The 18,316-nt window shown below is 37.3% G+C and overlaps 2 protein-coding genes across 2 annotated transcripts; both read right to left on the bottom strand.

The window, feature by feature from the left end:
* Positions 1 to 31: 31 nt before the first annotated feature.
* On the bottom strand, positions 32 to 700 carry LOC110883237 (exocyst complex component EXO70B1). Its single transcript, XM_022131045.1, has one exon. It carries the CDS (start codon positions 698 to 700, stop codon positions 32 to 34), a length of 669 nt encoding a protein of 222 aa, XP_021986737.1.
* Positions 701 to 8,237: 7,537 nt separating this feature from the next.
* Positions 8,238 to 10,297, bottom strand: LOC110886446 (exocyst complex component EXO70B1-like). Its single transcript, XM_022134239.2, has one exon. It carries the CDS (start codon positions 10,018 to 10,020, stop codon positions 8,395 to 8,397), a length of 1,626 nt encoding a protein of 541 aa, XP_021989931.1. The 5' UTR covers positions 10,021 to 10,297; the 3' UTR covers positions 8,238 to 8,394.
* Positions 10,298 to 18,316: the final 8,019 nt, after the last annotated feature.

Genomic DNA, 18,316 nt, shown 5'->3' with positions numbered 1-18,316 from the left:
TTTGGTGACTGGAAATTAGAAACATTGGTGCTTATCTGCAATCATAGAATCCTTGAATGGCAGACTCAATCTCCTCAACTGAGTACTTCACATACGTCTCCAAGCGAGCTACCTTCTTTGTATGAACAAGAAAGGAGGCATAAGCAGTCACCACCATTTCAACAATCAATTTACGAAGCTCCAACACAAGTCCGAAATCTGGGACAACTACTTTCCCAAGTTCCTTTTCATGTTTCTCAAACTCATAATTGAATCTCTTCAATCTATCTTTCAATTTCACAACCCGAAAAGATAAGATCTTAATCTTATTCACTCCCTCATCTCTCAAATTCCTCAAAACCACATCAAAAGTTAACTTAAGGTAATCAAATCTCGCCTTTTGAAACTTCGCATTCAGCTTGTTAAGATTGTCGTCCGCTACAATTTCTAGCAACTCCGGACACGCTTGGATGTTCTGCATGATGAAATGGAAGTTGTTCATAGCGAAGAACCGATTAGCGGGAGGATCTCTACACTGCTTTAGTTTAACATCTAATTTGGACAACAATCTCATTATGATCCAAACTACATGAAGTGAAAAGCTTCCGGATATAGTTCCGGTTCCGGACAATCTCATCAAAGTTTGCTTGTGATCGCATAATTTAGAAACATAATGCATCACATACCTTGACAATCGGTGGATCGGTTCAGCATGAACCATTGGAGATGTCTCATAATCCAAATCATTCGCAAACTTTAGCCGTATTTCATTTGCTTTATCAGCAAGTTTGGGTATAATCTGATTTATCGCTCTAGTTCTTAAGAAAATCTGATGATTCTGAATGAAATAGATCATTAACCGCATCTGCTCTCAAAGTATTACGATGCACGTAATCATCTTCATATATTTCATAATTACTGGAAGCACTGTCCGTCATTGTCGTCGAATTAGTGGAAGATAAATTCGGCCTGTCGTGGACTATCAAGATATTGCGAAACTCCTTGGCTAGCCGCGACACGGCAATCTGTATCACAGATTCCGCCTCTTTTCGCTCATCTTCTGAGTCCGCAGAGCTTATGGTTAGCTGAACTTTATCTACTGCGTGTAAATACGAAACAATCTCCCAGCGATGGTCGCGGAACAGGAAGAGTTTCCGGTCTGCAGAAGAACCCCACAGGTAGATGATCGCGGTTGCCGAACCAGTCGTCATTGCAAACAAGAATATATATGGAAGTAAATGTATTATTAGCTATAGAGTTTGTGAACATGGGATTAAGGAGTGAGAACTAGAAGTTTGTTTGTGTGGTTAGAAGCTAATACAATGGATTATATATCCTTAGTTTGGTTATATAAAAAGATGGAAAAAGTGAGAAAGCTAGCTGTGGTTGACGAGTTGGTTGACTAGAAAGAAGATAAGTGGAAATGGGATTCTCTACTTTCCTTTTGGGTCTATCAATATAGCTAACATTTGTGGAAATTGTTTGCCCTATAGCTTTGTAAATACATTGTAAAATGTAATTTTGATCACCGTTGAGTTTTACGCGTCTATTTTTATGTACATGTGTCAAAAATGATACGTTTTTGTTATTTTATTGTGTGTTTTCGGTAGCTCTACATTTTGTCATAAATTTTGTTCAAAAACGAGTCGGGTAAAATATAATACGTTTTCAGTAGACGGTATAAATTCGAGTTACTTTACTTTTCAACTTCAACGCCTCGGTAACATTCTTTAACTTAAAAAAACAATATATTCTTACGTGCCTTTTTAAGTATGGTAACATATTCTTTAACTTAAAAAAGGGGACGACGTGAATGTGGTAATATACATGAATCTAAAAAGGGTGGATATGTGTGCTGACCCCATGCTTTTCGCCAATGCAATCACGCCATGTGAGGGGGTGTGATCACACTACACGAAGTCTCAAGGTTCTCAAGTATCCTCCCTCATGCTACCACGTGCAACCCTCCGGATGCCTAGATCTATGACTTAAACAACCAACTTCAATCCCTACAAGTATATATTGCTAGATTTACTAAAATCTTAAGCCAGTCAATTTATTTCAATTTAGATTTATATGATCAATTGTAATGACTTACCCATGGCATTATAGCCTAGTGGTATCTTGGTGGTGGGATAAGGCTTATGACTATTAGGTCATGGGTTCGATTCCCACAAAGGGGGTTTTTCCCGGATTTATTGGGTTTACTCCTGAATTGGTGTATAGGCATTATTGCCTAGTGGAGATGGATATGATCGGGTGGTTCTGCTGGTGGCACGATGATACTCCAGTGGTCCGTCAGTGATCCAAATTTGCCGTTCAAAAAAAAAAAAAAAAAAAATTGTAATGACTTATAAACACCCCTTACCAAAAAGTGATTAGCATCTATAGGGTCATCAAATACCAGTTATTTATATACCATCAAAGCTAATTTATAAACAATAAGGTAAGAAATGAACCAGGGATGGTCATATGAAGATGGAAAAACTGAGAAAGAGAGACGTGTTTGACGGGATGGTTGACTAGAAGAAAGATCAGTACTCGGTAGACCTTTGGGTATTTTGCCTTCCCTACAAATGCCGCGTTTATGATATTTAATTCCAATTTCCTAATAATAATTGTGACTTGTATCCATACTACTTATGAATGACTTTTATCCATAATAATATTTATGGAGAGAGACAACTATATAATATATATCTTTTTTGTCAAACACATACACCCATTATATCTGCTTCTAAATCTAACAAGACTTGAATTCTCACCGTCTTGGAATGATACCATTAGAAACCCTAGATACCGTTGGGTACACTTACAAACTTGTTAGTAAAAAGAGAATTATATGTCATTTTACACTTTACCAAAGAAGTCGTATTTTCGGTCATGATAGCTATAAGACCATAAGTAATGGGTATTCTAGGAGCGTAAAGTGGTTTGATAATGTCCCCAATATCACCCGATAGGCTTTATAGGGGCATGAAAAAAGGAGGGACATTTCTAGTATAATGCCCAATGAGTAAAACAAAATTTGAAAGTAATAATGGAGTGAAAGAATTAAGAGACGTTAACCATTATACAATTTTTTAAGGGGGTTATGATGTTGATGTGGCGGAAAATGTCCATTAGACCATATATAGTGTAGCTTGAACTTCAAGCCCCTCCCTTGGGCATTATCCGACATGTGACTCCTGGTCAGGAAAGGGGTTTGAAGTTAAAACAAGATGTAGTGGTATAATGTTCGTGCAATGATTAAATATTGAAATTGAATTAAATAAAAAAAAAACCATCAAAACATTCCGTTGGCCATTCTCTCTTATTCTCTCTTCATCGGGCGTTTTAGTGCCCACGCCCAAGCCCATTTTGACGAAAAAACGCCCCGGGGGTGGAGGGAGAGGCATGAAGGGGTGTTTTGGAGCAAAAAAACCTATATCAAGCCTCACTACAGATGATCTTAGGGGCGTTAAACATTACAGACGCCCGCAAGAGCTACCATTCTGACCACATCACAAAGAGAAGGTAAAGAGAAGGTAAAAAGAAAGTCTTCACATATAAGGTGACTAGGTGAGTAGGACGCCCATCACTCATCACTCACACCATCCAATCAATTTCCGTCATGTCATCGAGATTTATTCCATCACTAGTGATGGTTTTTAGTGGAAATACCCATCACCCACCACACATTATCAAAATCATTAAAAAAAACTGAATTGCATTGAAAAAGTTATCACGCGTCTCCTTATCACGCGTGAAGAAGATAAAGCGTTGAAAAGCTAACGAGTGATGAGAAGAAGTGACGGTGGTGTATCACTTGCTATAACTCATGATGATGGTGGTATAACGCCCCTACCTCTTAAGGTCAAGAGGTCTGACAACCAATCAAAATCTAGTGACTGTGCATCGCAAGAGAGATGCAAGTGAGGAAAAGAATAAGCCAAAAACTCTTTATGACTTTATCATTCTAATATTATATAGAAAATAGGAGAAATGCAAGAAGAAAAAGAATAAGCCAAGAACTCTCGAGACTTTTATCACTTTTATATTATATAGTATAATGAAAGTTTTTAAGATATTACGTATATATAATTGATGGGGTATGGTTTAAATTCTGCGCCGACTATTCAAGTCGTGTGTGGGACCATACTCTTACCAGACTAATTCAGGAGCCTTCCCAACCTCGCGCCGACTAATCAGGTATAACCTAGGTCGCGCGCGAGGTCAGGGTTAACACAAGACCAGATTTGACACTTAGCTCCTTGAATGAAAACCTTTACTTTCTGGACCTTGCGCCGGCTACACGGGATATATCCGGGGGTCGTGCGGAGGAGAGAAGCGCAGGTTAACCTAGGATAAGTACCAAAGGTACAAGTGGCAGAGCAATGGGCCAATGAGCGTCCAACAACCTGTATCCGATCATGTTGCACGATGAACAATCATACATGAAACAAAAAGGTACACAAGGACGTACACGTGGCACTTGGTACTATCTATGCCTCAGCCGCAACGTAGGCCTTAATACTAGTTACTATTAATCAACTAATAGATAATTACATGAAAAACTTAATCCGACCATATAACGATGATGACAATAACCATAAATAATAAATAATATTCTCCATATTATTAATTGAGTAAATTGCCATTTTAGTCCCTGAGTTTTGTCCAAATTTGCCATTTTAGTCCAAATAGTTTTTTTTGCCTCTGAGTCCCTGACTTTTACATTTTGTTGCCATTTTGATCATTTTGTCTAACTCCATCCAAAATCCCAGTTTGTAACAGAGGTATTTTGGGGATTTCTTTAAAAAATGTTTTCAGTTGCCATTTTGATCCAATTCCAAAAAACCAAAAAAAATCCAAAAAATCAAAAAAATAAAAAAAAATCTAAAAATAAAAAAAAATATAAAAAATCATAAAAATTCTAAAAAATTCTAAAAAATTCTAAAAAATCTAAAAATAAAAAAAATTTCTAAAAAATCATAAAAATTCCAAAAAATCAAAAAAATTCTAAAAAATCCAAAAATCATTAAATGTTTCGGCACGAACCGTTTTGACCCGTACCGTTTCGAACCGAACTGTTTCGACCCGTACCGTATCGAACCGAACCGTTTCGACGCGAACTGTTTCGAACCCGTACCGTTTCGAACCGAACCGTTTCGACCCGTACCGTATCGAACCGAACCGTTTCGACGCGAACCGTTTCGAACCGTACCGTACCGTTTCGATCCGTACCGTATCAAACCGAACCGTTTCAAGGCGAACCGTTTCGAGCCGAACCGTTTCGACACGAACCGTTTCGAACCGTACCGTTTCGACGCGAACCGTTTCGAACCGAACCGTTTCGACCCGTACCGTATCGAACCGAACCGTTTCGACCCGTACCGTATCGAACCGAACCGTTTCGAAGCGAACCATTTCGATACGGTACGGGCTCGAAACGGTTCGCGTTGAAACGGTTCGATTCGGGTTCGCGTCGAAACGGTACGGTTCGAAACGGTACGGGTCGAAACGCTTCGCGTCGAAACGGTTCGGGTTCGAAACGGTACGGGTCGAAACGGTTCGTGCCGAAACATTTAATGATTTTTGGATTTTTTAGATTTTTTATGATTTTTAAGAAGTTTTATGATTTTTAGATTTTTTTTGAATTTTTAAGAATTTTTACGATTTTTTAGAATTTTTTTATTTTTAGAATTTGTTTAGTTTTTTTGATTTTTTTTGAATTTTTGGATTTTTTTTTTTTTTTGATTTTTTGGAATTGGATCAAAATGGCAACTGAAAACATTTTTTAAGGAAATCCCCAAAATACCCCTGTTACAAACTGAGTTTTTGGATGGAATTAAACAAAATGATCAAAATGGCAACAAAATGCAAAAGTCAGGGACTCAGAGGCAAAAAAAAAACTATTTGGACTAAAATGGCAAATTTGGACAAAACTCAGGGACTAAAATGGCAATTTACTCTTATTAATTAACTAATAAATAATTACAAGAAAAACTTAATCAGACAATAGAACATCACAATAACAATAAATAATAAATAGTATTTTCCATCAAATGTTCATAACTCACAATAAATAATAAATAATAATTTCCATCTAATGTTTATAAATCAATCAGACTATGGGGTATGGGGCGGGGTTGGGGTGTGGGTTGGGTACACGCCCAAGTCACCACCCCGGGTGGGCTTGGGTTTCGGCGTGGACCCTTGGGCGGGGGTTTCAGCCAGGGCGTTGGGTGGGGCTAGCAGTCTTTCGTGACCGGCTCTCATTGGCTGAGTTGGCTAGGCTAGATGTCTAGGATTTAAAATTTGAAAAGCGGTTTGATATGATGAACTAAAAAATGCAGATTTTTTTCTCACTTTTTGTTTTGTCCAATTTTTGTTTTGTAATATGGTGAGTCAAAAGCAAGCATTGGGTGGTTGGCTTAATAGCTTTGCTGAATTTTTTTTAGGTGATTGAATAAGATTATAATTTGTCGTTCAAAAAGAAAAGGAAATGACCTGAGTGCATGTGAAGTTAACTACAAAAGGCATGGAGCCTTAAATTGCTATTAATTCATCCCAATAAGGGTCGAAAACGTACATTACAAGAGATGGGAAAAAATACTTAAAAAAACAAAATCACAAAAAATTAGTGCAATAGGTAAAAACGTAAAGTTAAAAAGTTGATGAAAACCGTAAATTGCAAAAGAAGTTGATATTTAAGAAACAACACACAAAACATAAGGACTGAAAACGTAAATTAAAAAAAAACCTCAAAAGTTGTCAGGAAAAGACAAAAAAAAAGAAAAGAAAACCAAAAGTTGCTAGGAAAAGACAAAAAAAGAAAAAAAAAAAGAGTAAACTTCCGTTTTGCTCCCTGTCGTTTGGTCACTTTAACGGTTTTGCTCCAGACCTTTAAAAATAGCCATTTTACTCCCTGATGTTTCGGTTTTTTTGCCAGTTTGCTCCCCGCCTCTAACTCCATTCAAATTGTTTGTTTTTCCATTTTGCTCCCCGCATGGAGCAAACTGGCAACAAAACCAAAACATCAGGAAGTAAAATGGCTATTTTTAAAGGTTTGGGGCAAAACCGTTAAAGTGAACAAACCACAGGAAGCAAACCGGAAGTTTACTAAAAAAAAAAAAGAAAACAAAAACCCATCGACATACCCTTTTTATAGTTAGTATAATATAATATAATATAATTGCTCAAGATAAACCCTCAAGAAAAACCAACACGGCAACACCCCTTCTAGTCTCCCATACAATAGGCCCTGTACAAGTGGGTGTGGGTATAGTAGTCGGTCCACTTCCTATAGTTAACACTTTAAAACGGGTTTGAGACAATGAACTAATTTGGGCCATCGAGGGTTTGGTATAATACATGAAGCCCGAAGCACGTCTTATTCGAAATGAAATTTAAGTTATTTCATTGGGCCACTGAAGCAAAGTTTGCCGCAAGTATTTGGCATGACACTCATACGTAGTTAATATATAATATAGTGGCACACATCAATATGTTAGGGTTAAACGCACCATTGTAATCAACAGTTCCTCGAACCTTTTTTAAAGGTCATTATTTAAAATAGGAAAGCAAGACTCGCATCATCTCAAATTAGACATAAGACTAGTGAAATTCCCCTGCACACTAACGCGAAATAACAAAGTTACAGACCACTTTGGTACTGGTAGTACAAGAAACAACTCTTGTCAAATTGCACCTTGTAAGTCTTGTCTAGCGAATGTCTATTTATAGCAAGCCATATATTGTACATCAAGTAGCTATATCTAGGCATAAACAAGTTTTTTACACAACTTTATTGCCTCGGTATAGAATGTTCTATGTCTCTTCATGTTAATAAGAGTATTAGACCAGTTTTCCAGTTAATGGGGACTGGGGAGTTCATATAGAGTTCCAATGGCGGAGCTTAGTGTAAAGTGGGGGGTGCACCCGTCCCCCAAATGTTTCGGTTAGAAGTGTAAAATTTCCTATTTTTCGTCCGAAAATTTTAAAATTACATAGGATTGTCCCCATTGGCCTAAATATTTATACAATATATAAATTGGGTCCCATGACTTTCCGCCTCTCGAAACTTTTGGTCAAGCTCCACCACTGTAGAGTTCTAGACACGATATAGTTAGTATACAGTATATGGTTTCATAAACTTATTTACGCAGTTTTAAGAAATGATAAATATAAAACATGTTTCAAAATATACTTTCCCCCTTAGATTTAGATATAATTTAGTTTTTCTTTCTCTTTACAAAACCAACACAAAAACCATATGATAACCTGCTACAAGTGCTGGCTTTATTTATGAAATGGATATAGAACACAGAATGATACAAGGGCACAAAACTATATTATATAACCCTGAGGAAATTAATAAATACATCAAAGAAATGTACTTCTTTGGTGACTGGAAATTAGAAACAGTGGTGCTTATCTGCAGTCATAGAATCCTTGAATGGCAGACTCAATCTCCTCAACTGAGTATTTCACATACGTCTCCAAGCGAGCTACTTTCTTCGTATGAACAAGAAAGGAGGTATAAGCGGTCACCACCATTTCAACAATCAATTTACGAAGCTCCAACACAAGTCCGAAATCTGGGACAACTACTTTCCCAAGTTCCTTTTCAAGTTTCTCAAACTCATAATTGAATCTCTTCAATCTATCTGCCAATTTCGCAACCCTAAAAGGTAAAATCTTAATCCTGCTCAATCCCTTATCACTTAAATTCCTCGAAACCACATCAAAAGTTAACTTCAGGTAATCCAGTCTCGCCTGTTCAAATTTGTCAATCAACTTGTTAAAATTATCGTCTGCTACAATTTCTAGCAACTCCGGACGTGCTTGGATCTTCTGAATGATGTAATGAAAGTTGTTCATAGCAAAGAACCGACCAGCAGCCGTATCTTTACCTAGCTTTGATTTAGCCTCTAGATTCGACAACAATCTCATTATAATCCAAACCACATGAAGTGAAAAACTTCCAGATATCGTTCCAGCAGCCTCCATGGATGGAGGATCAGGTAGAGACAATCTCATCAAACTTTGCTTGTGATCGCATAACTTGTAAACGTAATGCATCACATACTTCGACAACCGGTGGATCGGTTCAGCATGAACCACTGGAGATTGCTCATTAACCAAATCATTCTCAAACCTCAGCAGAATTTCGTTTGCTTTATCACCGAGTTTGGGTAAAACCTCATTTTTAGCTTTAGTTCTTATAAACTCTGATAATTCTGAACGAAATAGACCATTAATCGACGGTATGAGATCAGACAACGTATCATGGACGTCTAACATCTTAAAAAGCCTTTCAGAAGCAGGACGAATGGAGCTAAGTGCTTCTGCAGTGTCCAACAGCTGAACCGTATACTCTGTTATCGTATCCACTAAACAAGAACCAACCGTTTCGTCTCCCAGATCACAGAAAACTTGCTCACACAATCGCTTCTCGTTTTCGAAGTAATACTTAAAACAAACCTTTACCGCCTTAATCCAAATTCTTATCCTCACTTCCAACACTCCCCACTCCAAACTCCTACAACTACTTTTACTCAATTTCTCAACATTCAAATGCTGCAAACAAGCACCGATCACTTTTTTTCGTTCGCTAACGTACACTTTCAAACATTCGTTAACAAATCCAGACGAGTTCATCCTCACTACGATGGTTCTAAGATCATTAACCGCATCAGTACTCAATTTATTATGGTTTATATAATCATCTTCATATACTTGGTAATTGCTGGAAGCACTGTCCGTCATTGTGGTCGAATCGGTGTGAGAATTAGGGTTTAGAGATGAGGTTGACTTGGCGTTGACTTTTAAGATATTGCGAAACTCATCGGTGAGACGAGATACAGCGATCTGTATTACTGATTTCGCGTGTTTTCGTTCATCTTCTGAAGCGGTAAAGTCAATCGTTCGCTGAATTTCGTCTACTGCTTGTAAAAATGGAGCAATTTGTTCACGATGGTTGTGGAATATGAAGAGGTTGTGGTCGGTTGTAGATCGCCACCGGTGGATGATGGCGGTTGCGGAATCAGTTGTCATTGAAGTTCAGTTTCAGCGGCTGTGGTACAACAATGGTGATGGAAGTAAATGTATGTGTAAATTTGAGCTCGAAAGCTTGTGAAGATGGAAGTAAGGAGTGAGAATCAATCAACAGTTTGGTTCCGTGTTAAGATTTAATTAAGAGTGATGAATGATATAACATCTGAGTTTTTGCTGATAGAATAAAGATTGAAAAACTGAGAGCACGAGGCGTGCAGGAAGATGAGTCGAAATGTCGTTTCCTTTGGGAAATTTGACGTCTTCCACAAATGACGCGTATACGAAACTAAGACACTAACTCACTAAGACATGTGTAGTGGGAGGGAAGATCCTTGGCCATTTTACCCTTTTTTTTTTTTTTTTTTTTTTTTTTTTTTTTTTTTTTTTTTTTTTTTTTTTTTGAAACGAGAACTTCATTAAAACGCACCCCAAGCCCGAAAACCGAGCGGGGACCCACAACAAAACCTTACAACATGTTCAAATTACACCAATCCAACCATGAGATATGATTGGTTCTCGCTCTATTTCTAAACCATAAAAAACCTAAAGACTTGACTTCAGAAAAAACATCGTCCACCTTGGCTTCTATCGATGAAAAAACAGCCCTGTTCCGAGCGATCCACAAGCACCAACACGAGACTATGATAATGCCGTGAACAATCAACCTCAACCCGGGTCTGATATGCCTCCCTTTGTGCACCTCCAAAAGATCTCTAAGACTGAAAGCGAATATAGGAGGGATGCGACACCACAGACTAACCTTTTGCCAAAGCACCGAAGAGAATCAGCACGAAGTGAAAACGTGCTCCACCGTTTCGACTTCAGATCTGCACAACGCACATAACCCGTCACCTATCGTCACACCCCTTATGTTTAACGCGTCATAAGTAGGGATCCTGTCCATTTCTGCTCTCCATACCAACAAGTTACACTTACTCGGGGTCCATTTACACCAATTCAAGACGAACCTAGCATTGACATCCCCCGAGCCTAGCATAAAATTTTTAGCCGACTTCACCGAAAAGGTACCAGACTGATCCCCTAACCACTTCCAAACGTCATTCGAATTCCCCAACGAGAAGGTAGATAAGGCCGAAAGGATGTCCGACAATTCCTTAGTTTCATCAGCCGTCTCAGGGTCATGTCTCCAAAGCCACTCCCCGTGAGAACGATCCTGAACCGAGCAGGTCTTCACCACTTCCAAAGCAAACAAGTTTGGGAAAAGGATGCTAAGCGGTTCGTCAAAGAGACAGGGATCAAGCCAGAAGAGGATCGTGTCACCTCTACCCACCTCGGCCCTAAACAATTTCCGAAGACTTATGTTACCAGGCAAAGGTTTATCAAAAACGGACACCAAGCTCTGCCAAACACCACCGAAAGATTTTTTAACCGGGAGAAAAGACCAACCCGAACCGCTTAGGTGAATAGCATCCACCACTTTGACCCACAAGTTGTCTTTCTCACGCTTGTACCTCCACCCCCATTTACATAACAAGGCACGATTAACATTAATCAACTTACTTATACCCAGACCTCCAGCTTTCTTGGGCGAAGCAACTCTATCCCACGCGACCCAATTGATCTTGTTCACCTCGCTAGAACCTCCCCATAGAAACTTTTTAATAATCTTTTCTAAATCCGAAGCGGAGCCTTGTAAAGAGAGAAATAATAGGTCGGGAGGCTCTCGAGCACCGACCGAATAAGCGTGACTCTCCCACCCATCGACAAAAGGGATGATTTCCATAATGCAAGTCTAGACTCAAAAATATCGAAAACCGGCCTCCAGTTATTGACTCTATTCATATTAGCCCCAACTTTTAGACCAAGATACTTGAACGGAAGAGCGTCTGGACTACACCCGACCTCATTAGCCATCGCCCCAACTTCAACGTTACCAACCCCAATACCGAACAAACTGGACTTCCCTAGGTTAATCTTGGCCATTTTACCCTAGTGAGATGTGTGTATCGTGAGACGTTATATTATTATGTTAAAAAGGATGTAACAGAATTAAATAAAAAAAAACATTAAAAAAATGCTATTAGCCAAAGAAAATTTTGAAGGCGTTAAAAAAACACGTTCTGGCAATTTTTTCGAAAAAAACGCCCCCAGGAGTGGTTAGATGGTGTGTTTGGGCGTTTTTTTGGGAAAAAACGTCAAAAAAAACCCCTCTACGGGTGGTGTAATGGGTAACCGATTTCGACATTCAGCGACAACTTGATTGATCAGTGCTAGGCTGCTAGCGCCTAGCACGAAGTTTTGGGCCAGTGAAGCAACTTGGACCACTGGGATTATGTGCACATGTATTAAGCCCCAAGCACATCATAGTCAAATGAAGTTTAAGTTGTTTCATTGGGCTACTGAGGTAAAGTTTTAACACAAGCCCATAAATATTCGGCATGACAGTCATACATTCATATAATATGGAGTGCGCAAAATAACCTTTTAATTAACCAATTCAACACAAGCCCATAAATATTCGGCATGACAATCATACATTCATATAGAGGTGCACAAAGCCGTGTAACCGATTAATAACCGATTTAGGAATAACCAGTTTGTGAGGTATTTTTAACCGGACCAGTTAAAAAAATAACCGGTTTAAGTAATAACCGATTAAAGCGAAAACCAGTTAAAGTCACAAAGTCAAATTAACCGATATAACCGGTTGTTGAAAATAACTGGTTTGTCCACCTCTGCATTCATATAGAGGTGCACAAAACCAGGTTTCTTTAATTCTCGGGTTCGGGTATATACCCAGGTGCGGGTGTGAACGGGTTTTGAATTTTCGGGTATTACCAATACTCAGTCGAGTTCGTGTATTGGCCTAGAAATCCATACCCTGTGTACCCGGGTTCAGGTTTTCTATACCCAGGTATATTAATACCATATTTCCAGGTTCGAGTATGGTTCGGGTATGAAAAGAAACCTGGACGGGTATTAAAAAAATCCGAACTAATTTAAAAAAAAAACCGAACGAGTATTCCTAAAACCCAGTGTAAGTGGGAACTAGAATAATCAAATTGCATATATTCCGAAAACCCGGGTACAAGTATTATTAAACCCTGTTACGAGGATTGGAAAAACCCGGGTATGAAGCGGGTCTAAAAAAACCCGGGTTCAGGTTCGAGTTCTCAGCTTGAATACCGTACCTGGTCCATACCTATATGGTAGGTTCGGGTTGTCAATGCCCGGTTTTTATAATACTCGGGTCCGGGATTTTTATTCGGGTTCAAGTCCGGGTTCAGGTCCTTTGTGCACCTCTACATTCATACCAGGTTCGTAATTTATTTTATTATTATACAATTTGCTAACAACCCAATGTGATACACGAGCTAAAAATCATGAAAATGTAAATTATAAATTTATATATATTACACGGGCTGAAAATCATGAAAATGTAAATTATAAATTTATATATATTACTTATTAGTGAAATGTCTAATTAAACAAAATAATGAAACAGAAAAGTTACATTTTTAGCTATATAAATATAATTTTCTACATTTTCACCTCTTTTTGAGCCACTATAATCCATCTTATTATATACAGTTTAAAAAAATAACACTAAGGGAATAAAAATACTGATGATAAAACTATAAGTATTTTTGAAAATAAATTATAAGTTATAAGCTTGTAGTAAATAAATTGTAATTAAGTTCTACAATGTATATTAATAATATAAACATTTTAGTTAAGTTCTATTATGTATATCAGTGTTATAATAAATACTTTGATATAAATACAATTTTAAAAAATAAGGATACCGAGAAAAAGATACCAATACAATTATAATATAATATAGATGATATTACATGTTAAAAAAAGTCATACTATAAATAAAATATGTGCTTATAAACAGGGCTAAAGTTTTAAAACTATAACATTGAAATTCAAGACAACCTATTTTTTAGGTCAGCATTTGTATATTCAAATTAAGGTTCTATAATATTATATAACGTTTTTCGTTTAGAATGGTGATAAGTTAGTTAAAATGATTAAAATTAAGTTTATTATTTAATAGTTAATATTATTAGGAAATCTGATATTTTTAAAATGAAAATTTATTATATCATATACTATTAAAATTGGGAGAAGAGATTTATATATAATATTAAAATTTGAAGAAATGATACAATGCTTAACACGTGTATTTTTTAGAATCATTTATTATCATTTGGATTTGGATTTATTATAAAATGTAACTTTATTGTTAGAATTTTTTTGTCTTTTAGTTCGGTTTTTACACTTACTAGTTCGGTTTTTACACTTACACCCATTTCAAGCTTAATCATTTATTTTTTTTCTTTTTCATTAATCATATTACACTTTATTCCGTTTGAGTTTAATAAAGTTAGGAGAGAGCCCTAAAGTTTAACTAGATTTATTTTTACTAATTTACGCTACAACCCTATAAACTTTAATAAAGTAACTTCATCCTCTATAGTCTATACTTTTTTTTTGAACGGCCAACAAACTCAATCCCAAGCACTCTCGGGGCACCCACTGGACAAACGGAGTACTCCGAGAGTAACCCGAGTCCACCACAAATTCCGGGAAAAACCCGGTAACCCACCCGCCCGTAGGCACGACAGTGAAATTACCGGTAAAACCCGTTTGGCTCAAGGATACAACCCATATTTCCCTGGGTCTCCTATCATTGCTCACCAGTGCCTCACTTTGCACCAAGTGGGAGTCGAACCTGCATCTCTCAAGAGAAATGCAAGCCATCCACCACTTGATCTAGAGATCATTGGCCTCTATAGTCTATACTACAGTCATTTTTTCTTATTGTTTTTATATAATTTTTCTCTTATTTTTATTCAGTTAATTCTTTTTATTTATTTTTATTTATAACTAAATCTAACTTTTACATTTAGACGTGTTTATTTGACCGTGTGGCTTTTTTATTTAGACGTGTTAAAAATTTCTTCTTATTGTCCTTTTGACGTCAATTTTTTACATGATTTTGGTGTTGTTTCAACTTAGTTATTTTTTTTTTACGATAATATTTTACGTTTCGGACTTAATATGGTAAGTTAACATCCCACAACACGCATGCGTGATTTCAGTGTTTTTACGTCGATTTCTGGTTTGATTAGACAATTCTGCCACAATGCACACGTTCAAAAATATATATATATATATATAATATTAATAAGCAGCCCTTGTGACTTAGCGTTAATTTCATTAAAAAACTCCAAAATAAGCTAATGTATGATGTTTCATGATTTGTAAATCCCGTGTATGTCTTTTCTAATCTAAATCGTGTATAATCAGTTTAAAGTATTTCACTAAAATTATTGAAATCTCATTCAAATAATTTAAAGAAAAACAAGTACAAGTATGAGTATAATGGTGTGAAAATGTGTAGTTGTTGCTGATTATCGGCCTATCACAATAACTTCATTACTACCGATCAACCAAGTTGCTGATTATCATCAAATTACTATTAACCATATACTGGCTTAGTGTTACTATTGATTCTAAAAGTTTTTGTTGGTCATAGTTACTGCTAGATGACCAGTTTTCATGTTGGCCCCGCCCGAGATTTGTAGGTCCCAAAGATTAAAATAGCCTTAAACAAACATGTACTTTAAGCTTCTAAATTCGTATCAATTTTTTCTTATTTCCTTTTTGTGGTTAAGTAAATTCAAGTAATTAAAATATAGCTTAATGAAACGAAATATAACTGTATAGTGTGTAATATGATATCATAAGGTAATAAGGTATAACTATGGGAAGAGAAAATGATACAAAAAAATGTGACAAGAATATCAACTCATACTTTATGAATCATAATTAAAATAAAATAACAACTCAATTGTGTTCCGCTGCCTCATCATATATCATCCAAAGTCATTTTCAATAACAAACCAAATGACACCTATCCTTCTTATAACATTAATTTTACATTGTTCCTTCTTCTACATGATCATGTCACCAAACGTATTCAATGATTCTTATCTCAATACAACACCAAATTTGGTTCGGAATAAATGTCATGTTCTCGTATAGCATACCCGTAAACCACATATCGATGATAATAACTATTGTGTAGTGTACATGAACGAATCGTAACCATTTAATTTAAACAAGCACAACTAAAAACGGACTAGATATTAGGAAATTTCATTTTACCGGCAAACTTGTCATTCCAATTAACGGTCGGATTAACTCATATACACATTATATGAGTTCATGTTAATTTAAGCTAACATCTGTCCAAATACACCATGCCGAATCTCATGTCTTTTATTAGGTACTTATGGAAAGCATAGTTAGTAACCACATGTGATGAAATTTTGAGCAAAAATAACTAAAATATCCTATCATATGAATATTATTAAATGCTTTTGAACTTCTAAATGGTAATCATATGAGTATTATTAAATGCTTTTGAACTTTTAACATGGTAATAATATATATATTTTCTTAATTTTAAAGTTTTGTAAGTTTTTTAGAGCCATTTTTTAAAGATAAATAAACCACAATTTGCACCCACTTAGAGGTTATTTGTTTAGCTCTTAATTACTCTCTTAATAGTTTAAACCTTTTACTGGTTCAACACTTAGGTGCTGTTTGTTTTTTCTGCGGGAAAATGTCTGCAGTCTGCGGACCACATCTGCAGGCATCTGCAGGAGAAGAGGTGGACCAAATGTCTGCAGTCTGCAAGGAGAAGAGGGTTTGTTTTTTTTATATAAAAAGATCTTCACACACCCTACACACACAAACACACACACAGATCTGCTCTCTCTCTCTGCCTTCCTCACCACCACCAAGCACCACCGCCTTACACAACCACCGTCGTCACCACTACACCACCGCCCTTCACCGTCTCTCTCTCTCCTCCCTCGATCTCTCTCTCTCTGCCTTCACCACCACCGCAAACCCTAGCCTTGAACTCTCTCTCTCTACAAACTCTCTTTCTCTCTACAATCTGTCACCACCACCGCCATCTCCTTCGCCGGCCAGCCTTTTCTCGCAGATGATGACGATGATGGTGTTTTGATAACAGATCGATTTGGGGGTTTTGATAACAGATCGATTTGGGGATTTGGGGGTTTTGTTTGCCATCGGTGGAGGTGGTGGCGGAGCAGGGGTGTCGGAGGTGGAGGTGGTGGCGGTGGTGGCAGGGATGTGGTGGTGGAGGTAGTGGCAGGGAAGAAGAGGTCTGCATGGTGAAGAGGTTCCAAGAAGACATGGGTCATTGTCTGTGTGGTGAAGAGGCCTCGCAGACCTTTTTTAATGAAAGGTCTGCGAGAAAACAAACAAGCTGCAACATCCAAACGTCTGCCCGCCTCTGCCCGGCGCAGACATAAGTGGCCAGAAGTGCTTCTGGCCAAAAAACAAACACCACCTTAATGATTCAGATTGTTTGTTTCACGAGCATATGTCTTAATGGTTCAGACATTTGCCTCCGAATGGTTAACCATTATACCAAGCCTAAATGGTTAAGACCTATAATCTGAATTGATCAGACATTTACCTCTGAACGGTTAAGCATTATACTGGTTCTTAATGGTTCAGATCTCTTACTGATTCAGCATTTAATGGTTCAAACCTCATACTGATTCAGCATTTAACCATTCAAAAGTTGCTAAACAGCCCCATAATCACCAAAATGTCCCTTTACGACTTAAACTAAAATAAGTAACTTGACATAAAATTTAATACTAAAAGTTAATTGTTCTTTAAGTTTCTGAAATGACCCCAGTAAGATAAAAATAATAAGGCTAAAGGGTATGGGGTATGAGATGAGTCATAGATTGCTATCTAGGATGGTGGATAATGTACTACCCCCCCCTCCTAGGGAAATGGATTAAACCATGACAACCATACACTTCTCTTTCCTTAATTAGTTTTACACAAAATTAATTTAAAAAAAATAGGGATGCTGGTTTGGGTCATGACCACACCATATAGGATGGTGGATAAAAGTGGGGTGACATAGCGCTGACATTGTCACGACCCCCGTCCCGGTTTTACCCGGTCCAGGAGCCGCGGGCAGAAAAACCCGTGGTATTTATTTGATTTGGCAGCGGAAGATTTTAGCAGGATCTTTAAACTTGAAAATGCCCGATTATTTTATTTCATAACTTGGGACGAATCCCGTAATTTACAATAGAGAAATTTCCCGAGGAATTTCCTGGTTTACAAAACATGTTTATTTATTTAACTGAGCCACTCTTCAAGCTTGATTAGTGCTCCGTAGCACTTTTCCTTGATTCACATGAGGTCGCCTGAAACACGTTTTAAAATATTTTTGTCAGCGGGGAAATACTGGTGAGTCACT

Source organism: Helianthus annuus, chromosome 10 (genome assembly GCF_002127325.2).
Source record: "Helianthus annuus cultivar XRQ/B chromosome 10, HanXRQr2.0-SUNRISE, whole genome shotgun sequence".
In the NCBI taxonomy this organism is placed as follows: domain Eukaryota; kingdom Viridiplantae; phylum Streptophyta; class Magnoliopsida; order Asterales; family Asteraceae; genus Helianthus; species Helianthus annuus.
Note: the sequence above shows the minus strand (reverse complement) of the source record. Positions and strands in the feature narration are given on the sequence as shown.